At 39.6% G+C, this 17,981-nt stretch overlaps 1 protein-coding gene across 1 annotated transcript in view; it reads right to left on the bottom strand.

The window, feature by feature from the left end:
* Nucleotides 1–17,981, bottom strand: part of kdm4b (lysine (K)-specific demethylase 4B) — a 42,906-nt gene that overhangs the window by 21,486 nt on the left and 3,439 nt on the right. Inside the window, exons 3-8 of the mRNA XM_085433149.1 lie at nucleotides 17,579–17,754; nucleotides 16,718–16,832; nucleotides 16,088–16,281; nucleotides 9,000–9,049; nucleotides 2,515–2,618; nucleotides 1,052–1,189 (exon numbers count right to left, since the gene is read on the bottom strand). Coding sequence (XP_085289275.1) covers nucleotides 1,052–1,189; nucleotides 2,515–2,618; nucleotides 9,000–9,049; nucleotides 16,088–16,281; nucleotides 16,718–16,832; nucleotides 17,579–17,754 — 777 coding nt within the window. The remainder of the gene's footprint in view (nucleotides 1–1,051; nucleotides 1,190–2,514; nucleotides 2,619–8,999; nucleotides 9,050–16,087; nucleotides 16,282–16,717; nucleotides 16,833–17,578; nucleotides 17,755–17,981) is intronic.

Genomic DNA, 17,981 nt, shown 5'->3' with positions numbered 1-17,981 from the left:
CAGACGCCTGAGTGAGAGAGAAATCTGGCTAGAAAGAAAGAGCCCTGCTCGTTGGTCGAGCTGTTGTAATTTTCCACATTCCTCCAGCTCCACGTGCCGAGCTGTGCTGTCGATTTGTCGACTCGGATTAGTCGTGCTGAATGGAAAACTCTTCTTTAACAAACTGAGACAAGCGCAGTGGAGATGCTCCCTTGAGCACTGGTGAAGGGAAGACTGCTGGAGCCTCGACTACTGGTTCTTAAATTACAAGTGGCCACATGGGTACAGTAGGAAGGCCGAAAATGAGAAAGAGCGAGAAGGGAGGGTGATGTGCTTTTGCAAACTGGCACCTCATAAATCTGACATGCAGCCAAGTAGAGAGAAACCAGGGAAAAGGGGCATGCACACACACAAAGACAGAGACAGAGGACTGAACATGAAATGGAATGTATAGAGAAAAGAAAAGAGCGGAGTTTCTTCCAGAGGACATTGTCGTTGGGCTCCCTTCCACAACCAACCCATGCCCTGTCAATTTCATGCTCAACAGCCCACGGGCAAAGAGGCAGTTTGCGTCAGTGCAAGGATGCAAGGGTACAGTTAGTGTCGGTAACAGATGGTGTGCAGCAGAGAACCAGACGCTGCTTTTATATTTCGATATGATCTATTACTTCATCGCTTCAAAGAAGCAAACACCCAGAGCAGGAAGGCTGCAAAGCTGCCTCTGAATCACACATCCGATCAAAACTATTCAAGTGGAGTGTCTACACTGGCCTTCAGACCTCGTCTCAAACAAGTGCTGACAAAATTTAGATAAAAACCTATTTTCTAAATGGATAGACGTGTTATATAGATGGAGTGCCCAGTTTGCAAAGTTAACATGATCATTAATGAGCATCACTGCTTTTCTTTTAGCCAGATCAGTGTTTTGTTTTGGATGTTTTTGTGAGATCATTTCAAACGTTTTCAAAATCCCCCAAATCACTTTTTCCCATCACTGCTGACACGTTAACACAGCAGACTGAAATTTCTCTGTTACGGTGACTTAACCTCTCTGCAATCAGTCTCATCTTACCAGTGTAGCCATCTTGCCGTAGTCCACCCAGCGCAGCGTGGCAAAGTTTGTGGACTCTGCACAGTTGAAGCCATGGTTGAAGCCGGCGTGGTAGCCATAAGGAAAGGTGATCATGAACTCCCCTTCATTCTGAGTTATCTGTTCACACAGACAAGAAAACACATTTTTTTAAATGTCTGAAGGCTGAATTTATCAGTTGTCTCTGTGCACAAGGAAGGCATTAATCTATTTACCAGTTATTTCTTACAGCTATATTTTATTGTTACCACCAGTTGCACAAAGGCTACCGCTGACTTAAGGTTTGAGGGATAAACATTGAGTTTGAATCCTTAGAAACATCTTGTCCCTGTTTTTCTAACTTAATTCGACTAAACATGGCTGCTGCTCCGAGTACTGAATTCCTTCCCATGAGCTCAGTGTTATTCTGCAAATGTGCTCTACTTGTCCTCACATTTTAACCACGTGTGTGTGTGTGTGTGTGTGTGTGTGTGTGTGTTGCCCTAAAACCCAAGCCCTATATATCTGACTGCGGATCTCAACTTCTTTACAAAGCATGGATCTTGGCAATCAAGAGACACATCAAGCCAGATAAGGTGACAGGAGAAACGGAAGTAGGGGGCTGAAAGTGGGAGATAAACTTCTTCAACTAAAGGCAGTGGTTCAGATATCAAAAGTCCCTTTTTTCTACTGCAAGAACAAGTTTTATTTTTACACTCAAATCAGGAAAGACACTGTAGGTGTGTAACAAGTCAAACGTTCACTGTGATAATGATGTCCTAAGGGGTGAGAAATGAGATAAATGGGGGTAGAGGGGAACCCTTATGCTGACTCTGGAGAACATCAGATGCCTGCTCCATGTCAGCGTTTTTCCCCCCTTCCTCAATCTGCCATAATTTGAAGACTGAACTGCTGAACAGAACAATAACCGATAGGTAAAATGATCCCCAACAATTTGCTACGACAGACACAATATCTTGACTCAAACTAATTTTTCAGAGCCAGTATAAGTTAATAATAAAAGCCCACTTCTTCTCCAGCTGACGCAAGACACACTTGGAGAACTGGGGGAATAAATGCACCACTTCCCATCTTCTGATACTAAATATTTCAAATCTCCTCATTGTTTTAATGTCAATATCTGCATCACAATTTCCACTCTGATCATTATGAGGCTGAAGATGCGTGTGTGCTTAAGCATTGGGGTACAGCTTTATTCCATTTTATAATGGTTGCCTACTTTAGATAGACGTTAGAGTCAGGGCAAACAGCTTTCTTCTATATGGTGTTAAAGGGTGAAACAGTGTCAGCCAGTTTAAGGCAAGTGGGTGGGAGGGACTCTATTGTTACTTCAGCCAGCACTGGTAAAGAAGCTTGTATGACAGTTAACACAGAAATTGTTAACATTACTTTATTACCTCATGGATACCTTATACTGTGTGTGTAGGGAAACAGCGGCTACTCACCCTGTTAAAGGGAATGCCATACTTCTTCAGGATGGATGGTGATATCAGTGTCATTTTGTGGCGAAGGAAGGCATCGCAGCCTTGGGAGCTGCCGGGAAAGAAGCCTGCAGAGGGTGAGAGTGAGCATAGGGCATTTTACTGACAACCACAACATCATCTTACTACAACAATCGTAGGGTACACACACACACACACACACACACACACACACACACATATATGTAAACATACATACATACATACATGTATATATATGTTCATGTTATCATCAACCTCTGAAAGCAATGTTATGTTATCTTTTTGTGTTTCTTTCATGAGCCACATTCAGCAAAATCTGTATCCATGACAGAGTTTTGTTCAATCACCACAAAAGACAGATTAAAGACTTTGAGAAAGTGCTGCAGGCCTCTCAAAAACAGCCCACGTTTTGTTTTGTTTTTTTACTCTTGCTAGTTTATGTTTATGTAAACGATTAATCTGTATATTGTAGCAACAGGAGAATAACTGGATTTAAACTCAGAGTTAGTGAGAGAAGAAGATTAATAAGCAAAGCCGAAACCCATATACCAATATTTGGTGATTGGCAACTTTATTCTTTCATACATAGGAAACAATAAATGCTCAGAAAAAAAAAAAAAAAACTGATTATGTGTAGTTTCATTCATTTAGACTCAACTCTGCTTAGATCAGCTGGTTGTTTTGTTTATCGTCAGGTATCTGGTGTGGTGGATGAGCCAAAACATCAGCCTACTGAAGTACACCAACACTAAAGACAATATGTCAACCGCACTCATAAGCCATCAGGTACATGTTAAAAATGGATTTTGTTCTCACCAGAAACTTCTTTTAAATCCACTTAATAAGCCTGAATCATCGAGTCACCGATTTTACGAACGGAAGCAATTATGCGGTGACTATGAGAGAAACTGTCTAGCAATGAAGTGTTGAGCATGAACAGTAATTTCAAGGACATCGGTTAAGAGCTGACACCAATGCAGCACTTGTTCCTGAAAGCCATTAATTATCATAATCATTTCCTGGGCCAACAATCCCCAGATGTCATCATGATGCCCCTGTGGTCCCCTGCCTGTCAGCTGGCACAAGTGAACTTCTTTGAGAAGAAGAAAACTTAAAATGACACGGCAACTGAATACATCAACTACTGCATGGAAATGGGTGACAAAATTTACAGATGAAGCTACTGTACACTGATAGCATCATTGCTTACTCTGATTTTTAGGAGGAAAAAAACCTAATTATTTCTCTTATTCTGTTCTCAATCACTACAGCACCCTAATAGCATGCCTAAAATTAGGTTATGCTGTGAAGCATGCGGGTGTCCGAGACATGAATGGAATCACTCTCCGATCGTGATGCAATATTTTCATCACACTCTGTCTGAATTAGAAACTAACAGTATGTTGCAGTAGTATTACGACCACAATCTAGCATAAACCATTACCAAGAAGCTTGTCAGCCTTTACTGGAATTTAGATTGAATATATTAATTTGCACAAACTGCTTTGTGTAAAGTACAAAAAACAGATTACAGAGTAATTAAAGGAGAAAATCAACACATTTGAATGTACTGCATTAGCCTGATTACTATACAACAGTGATTGGAGAATAGATTTCTATGATCCCTTCATATGTGTAATATAATCCCATAAGTGTATTTCGACACTGACAAATAAACAGCCATCTCCAGTTGAAATGCAACCATTTATCTTGTTATTGTTAATCCCACAACCTGGAAAAGGAAATCCGGTTTCCCCTTGACATGGGCAGAAATTAATTCACTGCCCAAAGTGTGGAATAATCACATTACCACAGTGCATGAAAATTCACTGATTGTGGGCCTCCAGGTTGGATTTCTGGGGAGATCTGATGGATGTCACTGTGTGTAAAGGGATGCAACAGCATAAAAGTGAAGCTGGGTGCTGTCTCTCTGTAAAATTGTGATCCAGTTCAGTGCAACCAATGCAAACAGAAACAAGGAAAACCTGTGGGGTTATTTAAAACATGTTATTAATTTGCAGAAGCAGCAGCACTAACAACAGTGACAGTCAGAGGCTACTGATTATTTAAACCATGGTCTCATCTGTTTACTGCAGTGTAATTAATCCGAAAACAATACAATGAGCTGTGCATTAATTACCGATGTTTCCGTCACTAATAAAAGTTACTGCAAGTCCGTGTACTTTATGAGAGGATTCAAACTGCACTAAAGGAAATGTGAAACTGCATTTGCTATTGTATCAATGTGGACTTTTCCAGCTGGAGTAATTTACCAATCATACCCATCTTGTATTATAAAACAAACTCAATCCCTTAAAAACGCCGCCCGCTTTGAGAGCCCAAAATGTCAGAGGTATATTATGATCTCAAAGCCCCGACTCACTCTCTAAAACAAAGGCTCACTTCTGCTCTTGGAGACAGAAAGACAGACTCTGCATAATCAAAAGAATGAATTTCTCCTCCATCGCTCACTCTCCACCCCCTTTACTGCATGTACCCACCAGTGCCTCAAAGGGGGGTCCATCCATGCCTCCACCCAGTTAAACTTTAATGTGACTGACAGTATAATCAGCACCCATTTCATCCTTCATTTTCACTGCATTGTTTCAGCCTCTGTTCCACCCTACAAAGCAAAAGAGGGAGAGGGGGACTCTCTACTCTCCCAGTGCCTGCCTGCCCGTTGGAGCTGATAAAGGTGAATAATGTGCCGACAGAGCCTGCGTATTAATCCCCATTAAAATGCAGCTGGCTTTCTGAGCTCTCCATGGGGTAATATTAACTTAAAGGCTTCATTCTGTCCTTTAGAGTTTGAAAATTAAGTTCCTGCTTCGAACCCTACACCCTCCCCTCCTCTTCACCTTAACCGAAAAGTCTCCCGCCGTGGCAGAAATGAGGAGTGATAGGAGTGACGTCTGTTACCCTGTCAAATGTCTGGAGAGGAGGTTTTAAGTAACCATTGTCCCAGTCCCATTTAGCATCCCTGCAACACTCATAACTGTCTTTTTAGGACCCCATAAACAGTTGGCTGCCTGGAGGATGGCTTTGATAGGTCAGTGAGAGCCTGTTAAATAACGGTGGCAGTGGTGTCCTCCTACTGCCAGCTGGTTAGATAAGAAGAGAGGAAGACAGGAAAGAGCATCAACATATACAATGTAATTAGAAAGCATGTTGCTTGAGATCAGAGATGTTGAGGTTATTTAAATAAAACATTAAACAATTCTGCATACATTGAAATGCATAATTCCCAAGTATTGTCCTAAAACTGCCAAACCAGGCAGATAAAAGTAAGACAAAATGCCCATTTTGCAGTATAATGCTATATTTATTTATAGCGTTTTTATTATCAGCAAAGACTTCAACATGGTCTGTGAGTAAAGCCGTCAATACAATGGGCCCATCTCACAGCAGACTTTTTGACTGGTGTTTTAGAAAAGGCACAGACGGAAGTAATAACAGTAATTAGGACTCCATTCTATTTAGGTGGGCCAGTAAGTCAATGTGAACACCAGGGCTGTGAAACTGAAACAACTGAATAAAATGATGCCAAAGCTGCAGTTGTGTTTAGTACTGGTAGGGTTTGCAGGGTTTCCCCCTTTATTTAGTTTTTAATACTTAATTGTAAAAGTATTACTTGAGAGATTACAGAACTAGGGTGTTTAAGAATGAGGCTCTCTTTGATTTGTACTTAGGATTTGGAATAATTACAAGGTGTTTTTTAATCTTAGATTCTTCTGTGGATTTTTTCATGTCGTTTTCAAACCACAAGAGCAAGTTTTTGCATGAATGAAGCCCAGTGGTGGGCCCATTTGACAAACACTCTTTAAATGACCGTAACTCTGTTACAAACTGTGCTAGAGAAAAAAAATTCAAGTGGTTTTGGGGAGAGGAGAACAAAAGCTTTACAGGGATCTGTATCATGGTAGCAAAAGAAGATTCAGGTACTACGGTCTGAACGCAGACAGAAAAATCAGCTCTGGCTAGATTTTACATTAATGTAACTCCTCAACCATTTTGGGCTAGAGAGAAAATTCACATAGTTTCTAAAAGATGGGATTCAATTTACAATTTTACAGCCAAAACCACAAAATAAGTGCAGGTGGCCTGTGTGATACTTTCGTGATAATGAGCTATCATTATAGACATAAGCCTGACACTCCAGTTTGCATTGCCCTAAGCAGCAGTACATAAGAAGAACTTTAACACAAAGTCAAACATGTTTGGTTATTTCTCCAGCTTTCTTTTGTGGAGAAATTTTAATGCAAACGCTCCATAAACACATTAAGTAGATTGGTTAAGTGTTTTCCCTTTATACCAGCGCAGTAACGGCTACAACCAAACCCCTATCCAACGCTGGCACAGCACTGTGCAGATAGCCAGGGAGTTCCTCCACAGAGGAATTTTTGGCGAGGCTTAATTAAAGGCCAACACCACAAGAAAATCCACTGGTGAAATGATAAGAAATGAGAATAAAAACATAAGAATTAAAATCCTCTCCAAAAAGTGCCTCAGAGCAATTTAGCAAACTGCTGAACAAGTAGAACATAAACACTGATATGTTTTTGACTTCCAGGAGTGAGCTCTCCTCTCACCCTCGGCAGCTGTATTTTACAAATGAGGCAGGTGCTGGATAAGCCAGCTAAGCTGCAATGTATGACTGAACACCCTGCTATAAAAGCTGGCACTAATGGGATCTCAGTTTTAATGTCCAAAGCCAGGCTACTCTGCGGGTGGTTTTAAAAGTAGCATTTAATGTCATTTTTAACATTTTACCAGTGTAACCAGCAGATGTATGGATAAAGGACATCTGGGCCAAGACTGTCCATTTCCCTGTGTGTCAGTCACTGATTACAATATGAATATAGATACACTTATTTAAAAAAAAAAAAAAAAGCTAAATTACTGCAGCGTGACAGCTGATGCTTTCAAAATTACAGCTGCCAAATGTGCTCCTCTTATCCCTCCACATGGACTTCCTTCCACAGGCTGCTCAAATGTGACTGGTCAATACGACTCTAAAGCCCAAAGCATCTCACTCCTTGCCCTACAGATTCTGCATATTTATAAGGAAACCTATTTAACTTCGTGTGTGTGTAGCCCACAGGAAAAGGTTTTAGACCTGGAAATGCAAAACCAGCTTCCTCGAGCTGTCTTTCAGCCCCTCACTATTATGTGACCGAACCTTTTTGAGTTTAGTTCATCAATAACAGTTTTTCCTTATAAGCACAGGAAGTGAAATACTGTCTGAATGCTTTTGTTTCCTTTGTGCATAGAGACAAACTCCATGTATTGCACATAGATCAATGGTACATAGTTAAATTCCACCCAAGAGTGATAACTAGCATATAACTGGGAGAGTGTGTCTATTTAAAGCAAGTCTCTCTTCTCACCTCGATATCTTTTCCCTCACTCTAAGAAACATTCGATACTAAGGTTAATCCTCACTGATCAAAACAGAGAATAAGAGTAAAAGGAGAACATGGGTACTGGAAAAGAATGGGGAACAAAAGGAAACATCTTGTGTCAAAGAAAGATGGCAGAATGGTATCACTTCACTGCCTCTTATCCACCTTAGACAAGATTTCTAGATTTCAGATGAAATCCTCATGTCAAAGCGCTGACTATAAAAGTCAACAAAGAATATAATGCTGAGAAATTGTTCTACTTTTTGTTTTTTCACCCTAGTTGAAATATGTTTGACGTTTTCACTTTTCCACAGATTTCTGACAGGCGTTAAGACCGTTCATGAATCATCTACAGCCAACACTTCCTCCTCGGGATAATAAACATTCATCAAAACATAGTCCAGAACAACTGGCCTTGATTGTGTGAGTTTTTCAAGTTTTCCGTCATTACTTCTGCAGAACAAACAGGTGCTGCTGGTGTCACTTCAGACAGCTTCTACTATAAAATTCAGCATCCATCCTCATCTTTTTAGCATGAGTGACTGCACACGTTAAGTGCTTCAAGCTGCTCTTTCATCTGCTGCTCCATTTTAGCACAACCAAGTGACCAAAAAACAAAAATATATAATTTTATATATTGTGGCAAAGTGGCATTATCAAAGTTTTTCACTAACTCAGTGCATATGCGCCACACTGTTGATGGTAAGGACCACTGTGTTTGTCAGAGGAAAAGCTGCGGGAAGGTTGTTTATTGTGAGTGCTAAACAATGACGTCCATGCTGCGGTTGGGAGAGGAGAAGGTGAGATGTAGCTCAAAAGTCCCGCTTTGTTTTCTATTAAACGATGCAAGAGGGGGCAATAAGCGTGCTTTGAATGTGTGCTTGTGTGTATTCAGGGCATGTGTTAAGTGTGCAGCGCGTGTATGATTTTAATGGGGTGTTCTCTACAGGCGGAAGCACTTGCTCTGTCACTTAACGCATGTGAGTGAAAGAGATAGGCAGGAAAGCGTGCTGAAGTGGTGAATAAACAAACTTAAATGGATTTTAATTGAAATTAGCTCCTCACCTTGTGCCAGCCTCTCTAGTCTTTTGCCATGCTCAGGAGGGACACTGTACCTGTGGAGACAAGAGGAAAAGATGACAAAAAGTCAGACACCTCTAACTTGTGTTGAACTTTTTTTAACCTAATTTTCACCTTCTCTTTCTTCCAATTATCTTAAAAGAAATCAAGATGTACAGAATATTTTTACATCTCTAGTGTGAACACTTTGCTTGTACTAACAGCTTAAAAGGAATCTGCAGTTTTGCTGAGGTGAATCTGCAACTTCAGGTCTTCTCATAAAGCAGATGTGTGGATAAAGCTGGGTTGCATTCTTAGCATTAAATATATCACAGAAACATTATTTTCATTGATGATTTAATTCATTCATCAATTGCTTAAGATGAACACAAAGCATATTTAACAGGTATTTATACTATAGTATACAAAGTCAATGCATGTGTTAAAATGTCAAACAGCAAGCATGTGGCCATGTGACAATTTGACTTGAGATTCACCGTAGTATTAAAAGCAAACAGATGAGCACACAGGGTAAGATGCTAGAGGGAAACAACAAAACACACAACCTGTTACGGTTTTAATACGATTTAGAGTCAGAGCTGTCAGAAACACACCACGGAGGCTCATGGTTATATGTGCATTACTCTAGTGATTGACTTGGTGCAATTAAGAAGAAAACTTTGAACAAAAAATGTCAATATCTAAACACTGTAGCAGCGAAAGAAAACAATTATCATTAAAAATATTTATAGTGAGACTGGGAGGGAAGGAGAGGTTAGTGGAAAAGATCAAATGAGCGGTGAAGGGCAGGACCAGGAGATATTAGTGTTTTGGGAGTGCTAGGTTATTTCTGACCTCTCAGCAATTACTGGTTTGATGAAACTGCCCATGACATAACCGTCACTATTCCTCCCTAAAACAAATTCTTGTTTTTGTAACTGACATATCTGTGCATTTGGCAAAAGCCCTTCTTTTTGTTTCTTTTTTCTTAAATCACCTCAATATTTTACATCCTTTTGTAACAGTAACCCTTTGGCCTTGGTGTTTGTGCTAGAGCGAGGTATTACTATTGGCAGTGTTCGTGCTGATAATACATGAGGTAGGCACTGCAAAGTACGTGGCATTACACCAATTGTCATATGCTAAACTTAGAAAGCAAATTTCTTTCTAAAACAGAGTGGGAGGAAGGGAGCAGAGCTAAACTATAATCTGCTCATTTGTGAAGTTATTACATACTCTTTATTACAGCAATTAAATCCTCGGTATTGTTTAACCCTCCATAGACCTTGAGAAATGAAGATGGGTGGGGGGAGGAGAAAAAAAAAAAAAGCCTACATCTCTGCTTTCTTACAGAAGCCTTAACAAGAAGAGAGTGTTTGAAACAAACTGAGAAAGAAGTAACAAAGAGAGAGACGGTGAGAGGCCATCGCACCTAATGAGAGACAAGAATGGACAAGAGAATAAGACTCACAGAGAGGAAGGAATGAAAATAATTAATAAAAGGAAGCATAAAGAGAAAGTCCATTCCAGTCAGAGACGCCATGAAACATGGCGCCACACTGCCACCTGTAGACAAAAGATTAGACCGTAGCTGGAGCTGCAGCCTCCTTCAGTGTTTTATTGTAAACACTAAAAGCTATGCATAGATTTTAGCTCCAACCTGACATTGGGTTATGGGCTAATGTTGTCACAAAGCTCTGCAGGCATTCTTATGAGTTATGACCAGATATATCACTCGGGTTTTGGGTCATATAGCGAGCACGGTATACACACGGATACAACTGAGTGCAGCATTGTAACGCAGTTTAGCTGCAGCTCCAAAAAAAAAAAAAAAAAAAAAAAAGGAGAAATAAAAGAAACAAACAAACTGTAAAACGAACAGCAAAACGAAAACAAAATGAGCTTCGAGTAATTCCAGCATCTGTGTTCAGCTAGGCTAAATACATCCCCACACCTCTCAGCTGAAGATTAAATTGATATCGATCTTTTCCTCCAACTCAGGAACACAGAAAACAACTACATCTAAACCGAAGTTTTGGAGTCCACCTCTAAAAGCTGTTTGGGTTTTTTTGTTTTTTTTTCTGCGTGAGGTAAAATCACATCAGAGCTTTCTGTGCAAATATGTACATTTTTCAGAGAACTCCATCCCAGAGACAAACTAAACAAATCAAACGATCAGCGTGAGTCCTCCTGTTCCCCTCCGTCCGAAGGCTGAGGTTTCCATGGCAACAACACGTATGTCACTCTGCTGGCACGGTGAGAAACGCACAAAACAACGCACGGCAAATGAAGGCTTGAACTTTTACACCTCTCTGGGGAAGAGTGTTATTTACCCAAGGTGGGACACCTTTCCAGGCTGGTAGAGATAGAGGGGGGAGCCTTGACAGCACGAGAAGTGCCAATGCATGTGTTAGTGCGCTACTGCAGACATGTTGCACACACACTTCTTTAAAAATCTGTAAACAACTATGGCACCGTTAAAAAGGAACTTTCAGCTACTAAAAAAATCAAGTCAACGCTGAGAACACCCCACTCAACATCCGAACTGCAGCTGCATTTCAACTTCTATGCAGATTTTCAGCTCCCCGTTCCTCTCCTCTGGGAACTGTCAAACGACAATGCTTCAAAACCATCGGACTACAGAGGAGGTTGAAAACTGATAGATTCATAATGAACTCCACCCTTCCTGGGAAGTTGCAGCTGGGCTACACTTCAAAATATCCCTTTCAATTCTCTTTCGTCAGCCTTTCCCTATCTTCTAGTTGCATGCTCAGAGGCTAATCTTTTAACTGACAGCATATCTATTGTTGTGTGTTGGGGTAGATGGATGATTGACAGGGTTTCAGCACTGAAAAGAGAAAAGAGAATGATGGAGGGATAAAGATGGGAAGAAAGTGACTGGCAGCTAAGGGTGAGATCTTCCACACATCCACTAGAATGTGTGCGATTGGCACTAGTAGTTTTGGTAGGGTCTGACTTTGATGGGAGCAGAGTTGCATGGGGAAACGGAGTTAATTTCACAATCGGCTGCACTATGAGAGGAGAGGAAGTGAAAGACAAAGAGAGTGTGTGTTTTAAAGGACCGTGCTCTGTTTAACAGCCTGTAATTACCCCACCACACACAAGTATAAAAGTGAAAATGATTCAGTTTCAGTGGGGGGAGAGTGCGGGTGGGTGGGCTTGGTGAGAATTAGACAAGAGAATTCAACAAAAGCATAAAAAGTCTGGGAGAAGAAAAAGAGAGGAAATAAAACTCGTACATCTGTTTAGTTGGGCATCAATTAGTCAGACTGATGTTAAAATAATGTTGTTGTTTTTTGTTTTTTTTTAATTACAAGATTCTCGATTACCCAATTTGATAATGGTTAAAAAAAATAAAAAATAAAACAGAATCCGTCACAGCACGAAGGTCCTGGGTTTGAATCCACCATCCGACTCTGTGGAGTTTGCATATTCTCCCCGTGCCTATGTATGTTCTCTCTGGGTACTCCAGCTTCCTCCACAGTCCAAAGACATTTAGGTTAGGTCAACTGGTAGTTCTAAATTGGCTATAGGTGTGAATGTGAGTGTGAAAGGTTGCCTGTCTCTCTGTATTAGCTCTGTAATAGACTGTAACCTTTTTGGCCTATGACAGGTGGAATAGACCCCAACCAGATGCTGGATTCATAATGAACAGTTACAGAAAGTGTTTTTAAAAAGACCACAAAAGGAAGAAGCAGTCTTTTTAAAAACAAAACAAAACAAAAAACTTCTTTCTGCTAAAATATGTCTTGTACATTAAAACCAGTTCATTTCTGTTATAGTGAGCAAAACTGGTCTCACATTGGCTATGATTTGCATACCTCTCTGGCTACACAAAGAACATTACTGAAATTTAATAAATTCAGATAGGGAGACGACAACAGTAATAACACTGCCCTCAAGTGGCTGTAAAAGGATTTATACGACTTTGGTGTGTTAAAAAAAAAAAAAAAAAAAAAAAAAATCTATGAAACAGCCCTAAATATGTAACCAACAATTGTTTCCATAATAATCTTTAAACACGGATACAAGAGAAAGACAGAAACACCACACCTTCTTAGCAATTTAATAAACACCGTGGAGGTGTATTCAAACAAAGGAATACTGCATACACAGACCTCCATAAGCAATGCAGCAGTGCCAGAGGTCCAGAACATGTAACACCAGACTGAACACTGCAGCTCGATGAATGTAATTTCATCTGTCAGACCACACGCACTTTGACACTGAGTCGTAGTGAAATATACTCATGCTCACTCGGAGATGTGAAAAAAAGACAGATAATTTTAATGAGGTGACATCACAGAGAGGGGGAGCTATAACACATAGACACATGGTATACCACTTCAGGAGGCAAGCAAGAGAGGGGAAAAGGTGGCGGGGAAGCATACTGTGAAAAGAAGGAAGACAGGTGAGAAAGAAAACAGAGAAGGAAATCTTTAAAACAACAATAAAAACCCACAAACACACACATACACAGAAGCAATACTGTATTTCTGAAAGCTGAGATGACACTGCTCCCCTCCTGCAGTGATATGGATGGAAAACAAGGTGGAGGGAAAGACACACACACACACACACACACACACACACACACACACACACACACACACACAAAAAAGACAATCAAGGAGCAGAAAAGGTAAGAAGAAAAACATTTTCCCCTCAGGAACCATGTGACAGAAGGAAATACAGACAGCAGGCAAGAAAAGTATAAATCTGAATCACAGCACTACCTCTCCTGTACAACAGGCTCTATAAAGAGTTTAAGCAACTCCCAAATGTCAAGGTACAATGAGACAAAAATTTATATCTTTGTTTTTAATTTACCATTCTTCAAAGTACCGCATCAGACTAGAAATTGAAAAATAAATCATGTGAATAAGATAAAGTGACAACTAGCAATTATAAAGAGAAATAACTTTTGTGCCTGCTGTTGACACAAAATGTAACAAATAACATTTTTTACCCGGCATTGAACAGAAAGAAACACTACTTTGTTATTGTTTGGCATTACCAATCAGTCAAGCTTCAGTTTCAATTTGTATTTGCTTGAGTCCAAACCACATAATTAGTCAATTTCATCGAGATGAATGATTTGGCAAAAAAAATGTTTAAATGAAAACATAGTTTAATTAATTTCAGTTTTACTTATATAGCAACAAATCAAAACAGCAGTCACCTTAAGGAACATAAAGACCCAACACTGTAATTGGCGACAGTGGAAAGGAAAAACTTCATTTTTACAGGAAGAAACATCCAGCAGAACCGGGCTCAGAGAGGGGCAGCCATCTGCCGGGACCAGTTAGGGGTCGTGGCTAATGGTTTGCAACGAGCGCAGTAGCAGTTGTGATTAACTTTACACACAGCTAACCTGATACCAGAACCAAAGAGGACGAGGGAGGAAGGACAGCTAAAAAACTAAACTACGCTATATATTCTAATCACTCCCCAGCATCAGTTTTTACTGCTATGTTCTGCTTTGGAGACTTAGTACATAGACATCAGTTTGGACCCAAAATCAGGTCAGATAAAGGCAGACAAGTTGTGTCTCTAAAGAATGATTAAGGAGTGAAACGAGTTGAAAATTTTGCCAATCATTACTGTCCACACTTATAATAAACAGGATGTAGTGAAGACTTTGACACAAATTTCAAGTTATAAGGCATCCATGTGTAAATATAGACACATTTGAGCTATCCAGGACAAGCATTGCATTTACATAATCAGGTGAAAATTAGCGTGCAAATGACTGCAAATCTGCAAAGCACCCTCTCACTCTGTCCTTCGCAAAGCTCACTGCAAACAATTCAGGCATTCAGGTAGCAGAATCCAACTTTCAGCCTATGCTGTCACTGTTGTCACTTTAAATAAGAACAAGCTGTCGCTATACAATGTTCATTTCGTGACAAGCCTTAAACGAAACTCGCTGTTTCACCGCCTTTTAGAAAGCCGGTGGAGAAATGGGCTTTGACAAGACTTTGGCTGAGCACATTCTGCACTTAAAGATCATTCATGGGGTGAGAGAAGCATCACTCTGTAATGTGGCGGTACACTCACGAAGAAGTAAAGTGATTCTGTAGTCCCCACACAAACTGTAAGAAATTATACACACACTTTGAACTCTAAATACTGTTTAGTAAGCATCACTTTATGGTGATGCTGAATAGTAATCTTAATTGCCCCTTGGGGATAAATAAAGTATTTCTGATTCTGATCACTGTCATACATTTTGTTTTGTGGATTAAATGTTCTATTTTTATCCAGCATTTCCAGTTATCTGTATTTTTATTATTATTAATTTATGTTTAACCATTTCCTGATAAAAATACACAAATGTTCTCAGTCCCTGCTTCCATCACAGTGTGATCCTGGCTACAGAACTATTAGCACATTCACAGCCTGCAGCAGCTTAACTGAGGTAGAGGAGCTGTGGTTTGGAGGCAAGTTTCTCCAGTTATGTCACTGAGTGCACTGTTTCAGTGTACTCAGTGACATACAGCCAAGGCTAACTGGCTGGCAGTGAAGCCATCTGAAACAGCAGTAGCTTCAAATGCAAACTTCTGCATGACAAATGTGTCCCTCTCATCCTGCATTAAGTGAAACAGACACACAAGCCATTGTTTTCGATGGCCAATAAAACTGCTGCAATATTAAAGATTAAAAAAACAAAAAAGAATGACAGATGGTACAAACAGTTAACCGCTGATGGGGTCACTTATTACGGCAGCTTGTTTTAATTTCCACTTTTCTTTAAAAAAAATAATAAAAAATTATTCTAATTGTGCTTTTTATGTTCTTTTCTGCTTAAGATTAAATGAGAATTGATCCTAAAAATACTATAATATGACTTCGTTTTTCAAAACCAAAGTCACCGTCCTGTGCTAGCCATGAGAAAGAATACAGCTTTAAGACACTTCAACAAATGGCTTCATCTTTTTGATCTGGGACCTTATCCATTTATATGTATGTATGTATGTATGTACACCCATTTTAATTAGAATATAAACTTGGAACTTCAAGTGGCAATTTGTGTCACATTCATAGAAGGTCAGGAAAACAAAGTGACTCACCAGGACTTGGACTGCCCGAAGTGCAAGTAATTGATGCTGTAGAGGTCCATGTCTTCAGTGTGCCAAGCAAAGGTTGTCTTCCACATGCCAAAATACAAGTATGGAGTGTTGACACCCTCAATGACGATCCCACATTCCTGCTCCACCATATCCAGCAGTGTGTTTAGATGGCCGATGTTCCATTCTTCAATGTTCTGGAGAGCATGCAATTATGAATATCAAGTACAAGGGAACCTGCACGCTCCACTTTCATCAGTCCATCAATCTCCATCAATGACCACCAGATGGTGCTGTAGTCATATTACTCACTGAGCACGATTTTGAAAGTTACAACAGCAGCAAAAATCTTGAAATATAAAAGTTGTAAACTCCTAAAGCAGCTTTCTATCACAATTACATGGTGCATTTTAATTAAGTTATAATAATAATAATAATAATAATACTACTAATGGTGAAAAAACAACCCTGAAAATTGCCCATTGATGGAAAATAAACTACTATAAACCTATTAGGCCAGAAGTGGTTTATTTTTATTTAAAAACAAACAAACAAACAAACAAACAAAAACAAATTCAAGAATATTTTAAAAACTTAATAAAAATTGTCATTATCCAGACAAACTTCACCCACCTCATCATAGATGGAGCCGCTCACATCAGCACCATAAAGAGGTGACACAAACGTCAGGTTCTTCCAATACTTCCTCTCGAGGTCATCAAAGTCTTTGTGTCGTGGCGTGCAGTACCTGCAAACAGAACAGGACAGGTTGTATTGTAAGCAGTGTGGTGCCCTTCAACTAAACCCTCAAACAAGCACTGTGCAAACATTTACAATCAGCAAATAGACTGTAATAAAATAATTTAAGTCCAATGTATATAAGAGTTTGAGCTTTTGTAGTAGTTCTGCTACAGTGCCAAGGTTTTCATTTGTTACATTATTCTTCTGCCTTAATAGTTATAGCATCTACACGACAATTTATAAAGAAAATGTTTATAAAATTTAAAAAAACAACAACACAGCAACATAATATAGTTTGAACTGGCTTTTTACCGTCACTAGCACCACAGCTACCACTACCCACCATGACCCATTTCACTTATTTTAAGACAGTATTATTTTCAAACTCATGGTTATCAGGACAAACAAAACCTTCAGCTTTTTAAAATACTGTGCACTGGTGTTAAACAGTATTAGTTTAAAACAGAAAACCTGTCTGTTCTTTCTGGCACCCTGATGCCAATTGTAGGTACAAATAACACAATTCCTGATTTAGTGTGAAATATTAGAATGCACTTTTATTGTTTATTTATGTTCTCCATCATCGTAGTTGCACTATATTTAGTAACATTCATGTTTTAAACCATGCTGAGTAAGAGCAATAATTGCACCATCAAAGCTTACAAGGACACTATCGTGCAAAACATCACGTCAGATACTGCATTTGTATGCAATCATTTACGAATGAAGCCCCTGAGGTTGGGACCGACTTACTTCTTGCTATTGGCCAGCTTGCGGTATTCACCCACAGTCATAGATTTCTTCTGAATGTTGTACTGGGTGAACAGACCCGACTGACCCGTCACCACTTGGCTGATGGGAGCTGGAATCACCATGTCCTCGATTGTGTCATAGGACTTGCGTGGCTTCCATCCCGCAGGGGGAATCACCTGGAGAAAAAAAAAAGACGCTTAACCTTTACAAGGTCAGCAGATTCAAAATCTATTCAAATTCAAAGTATGCAGATTAAACCTTTGGAAATTTAGATGGTGGATTCTGCTGATATCAGCTTAAAACTATAAATGGTTCTTACAAGCATTTTCTAACATGCTTTGATCATTTTAAACATTAGTAATGATGTTAGATTGAACCTTGGCTATGCAAAAACAGGTAGGAA

This window comes from Copadichromis virginalis, linkage group LG15 (assembly GCF_057382275.1).
Source record: "Copadichromis virginalis isolate Kocher_CV1m ecotype Utaka linkage group LG15, C_Virginalis_male_GT1.1, whole genome shotgun sequence".
NCBI lineage: Eukaryota > Metazoa > Chordata > Actinopteri > Cichliformes > Cichlidae > Copadichromis > Copadichromis virginalis.
This window is presented reverse-complemented; position numbering and strand designations above follow the sequence as displayed.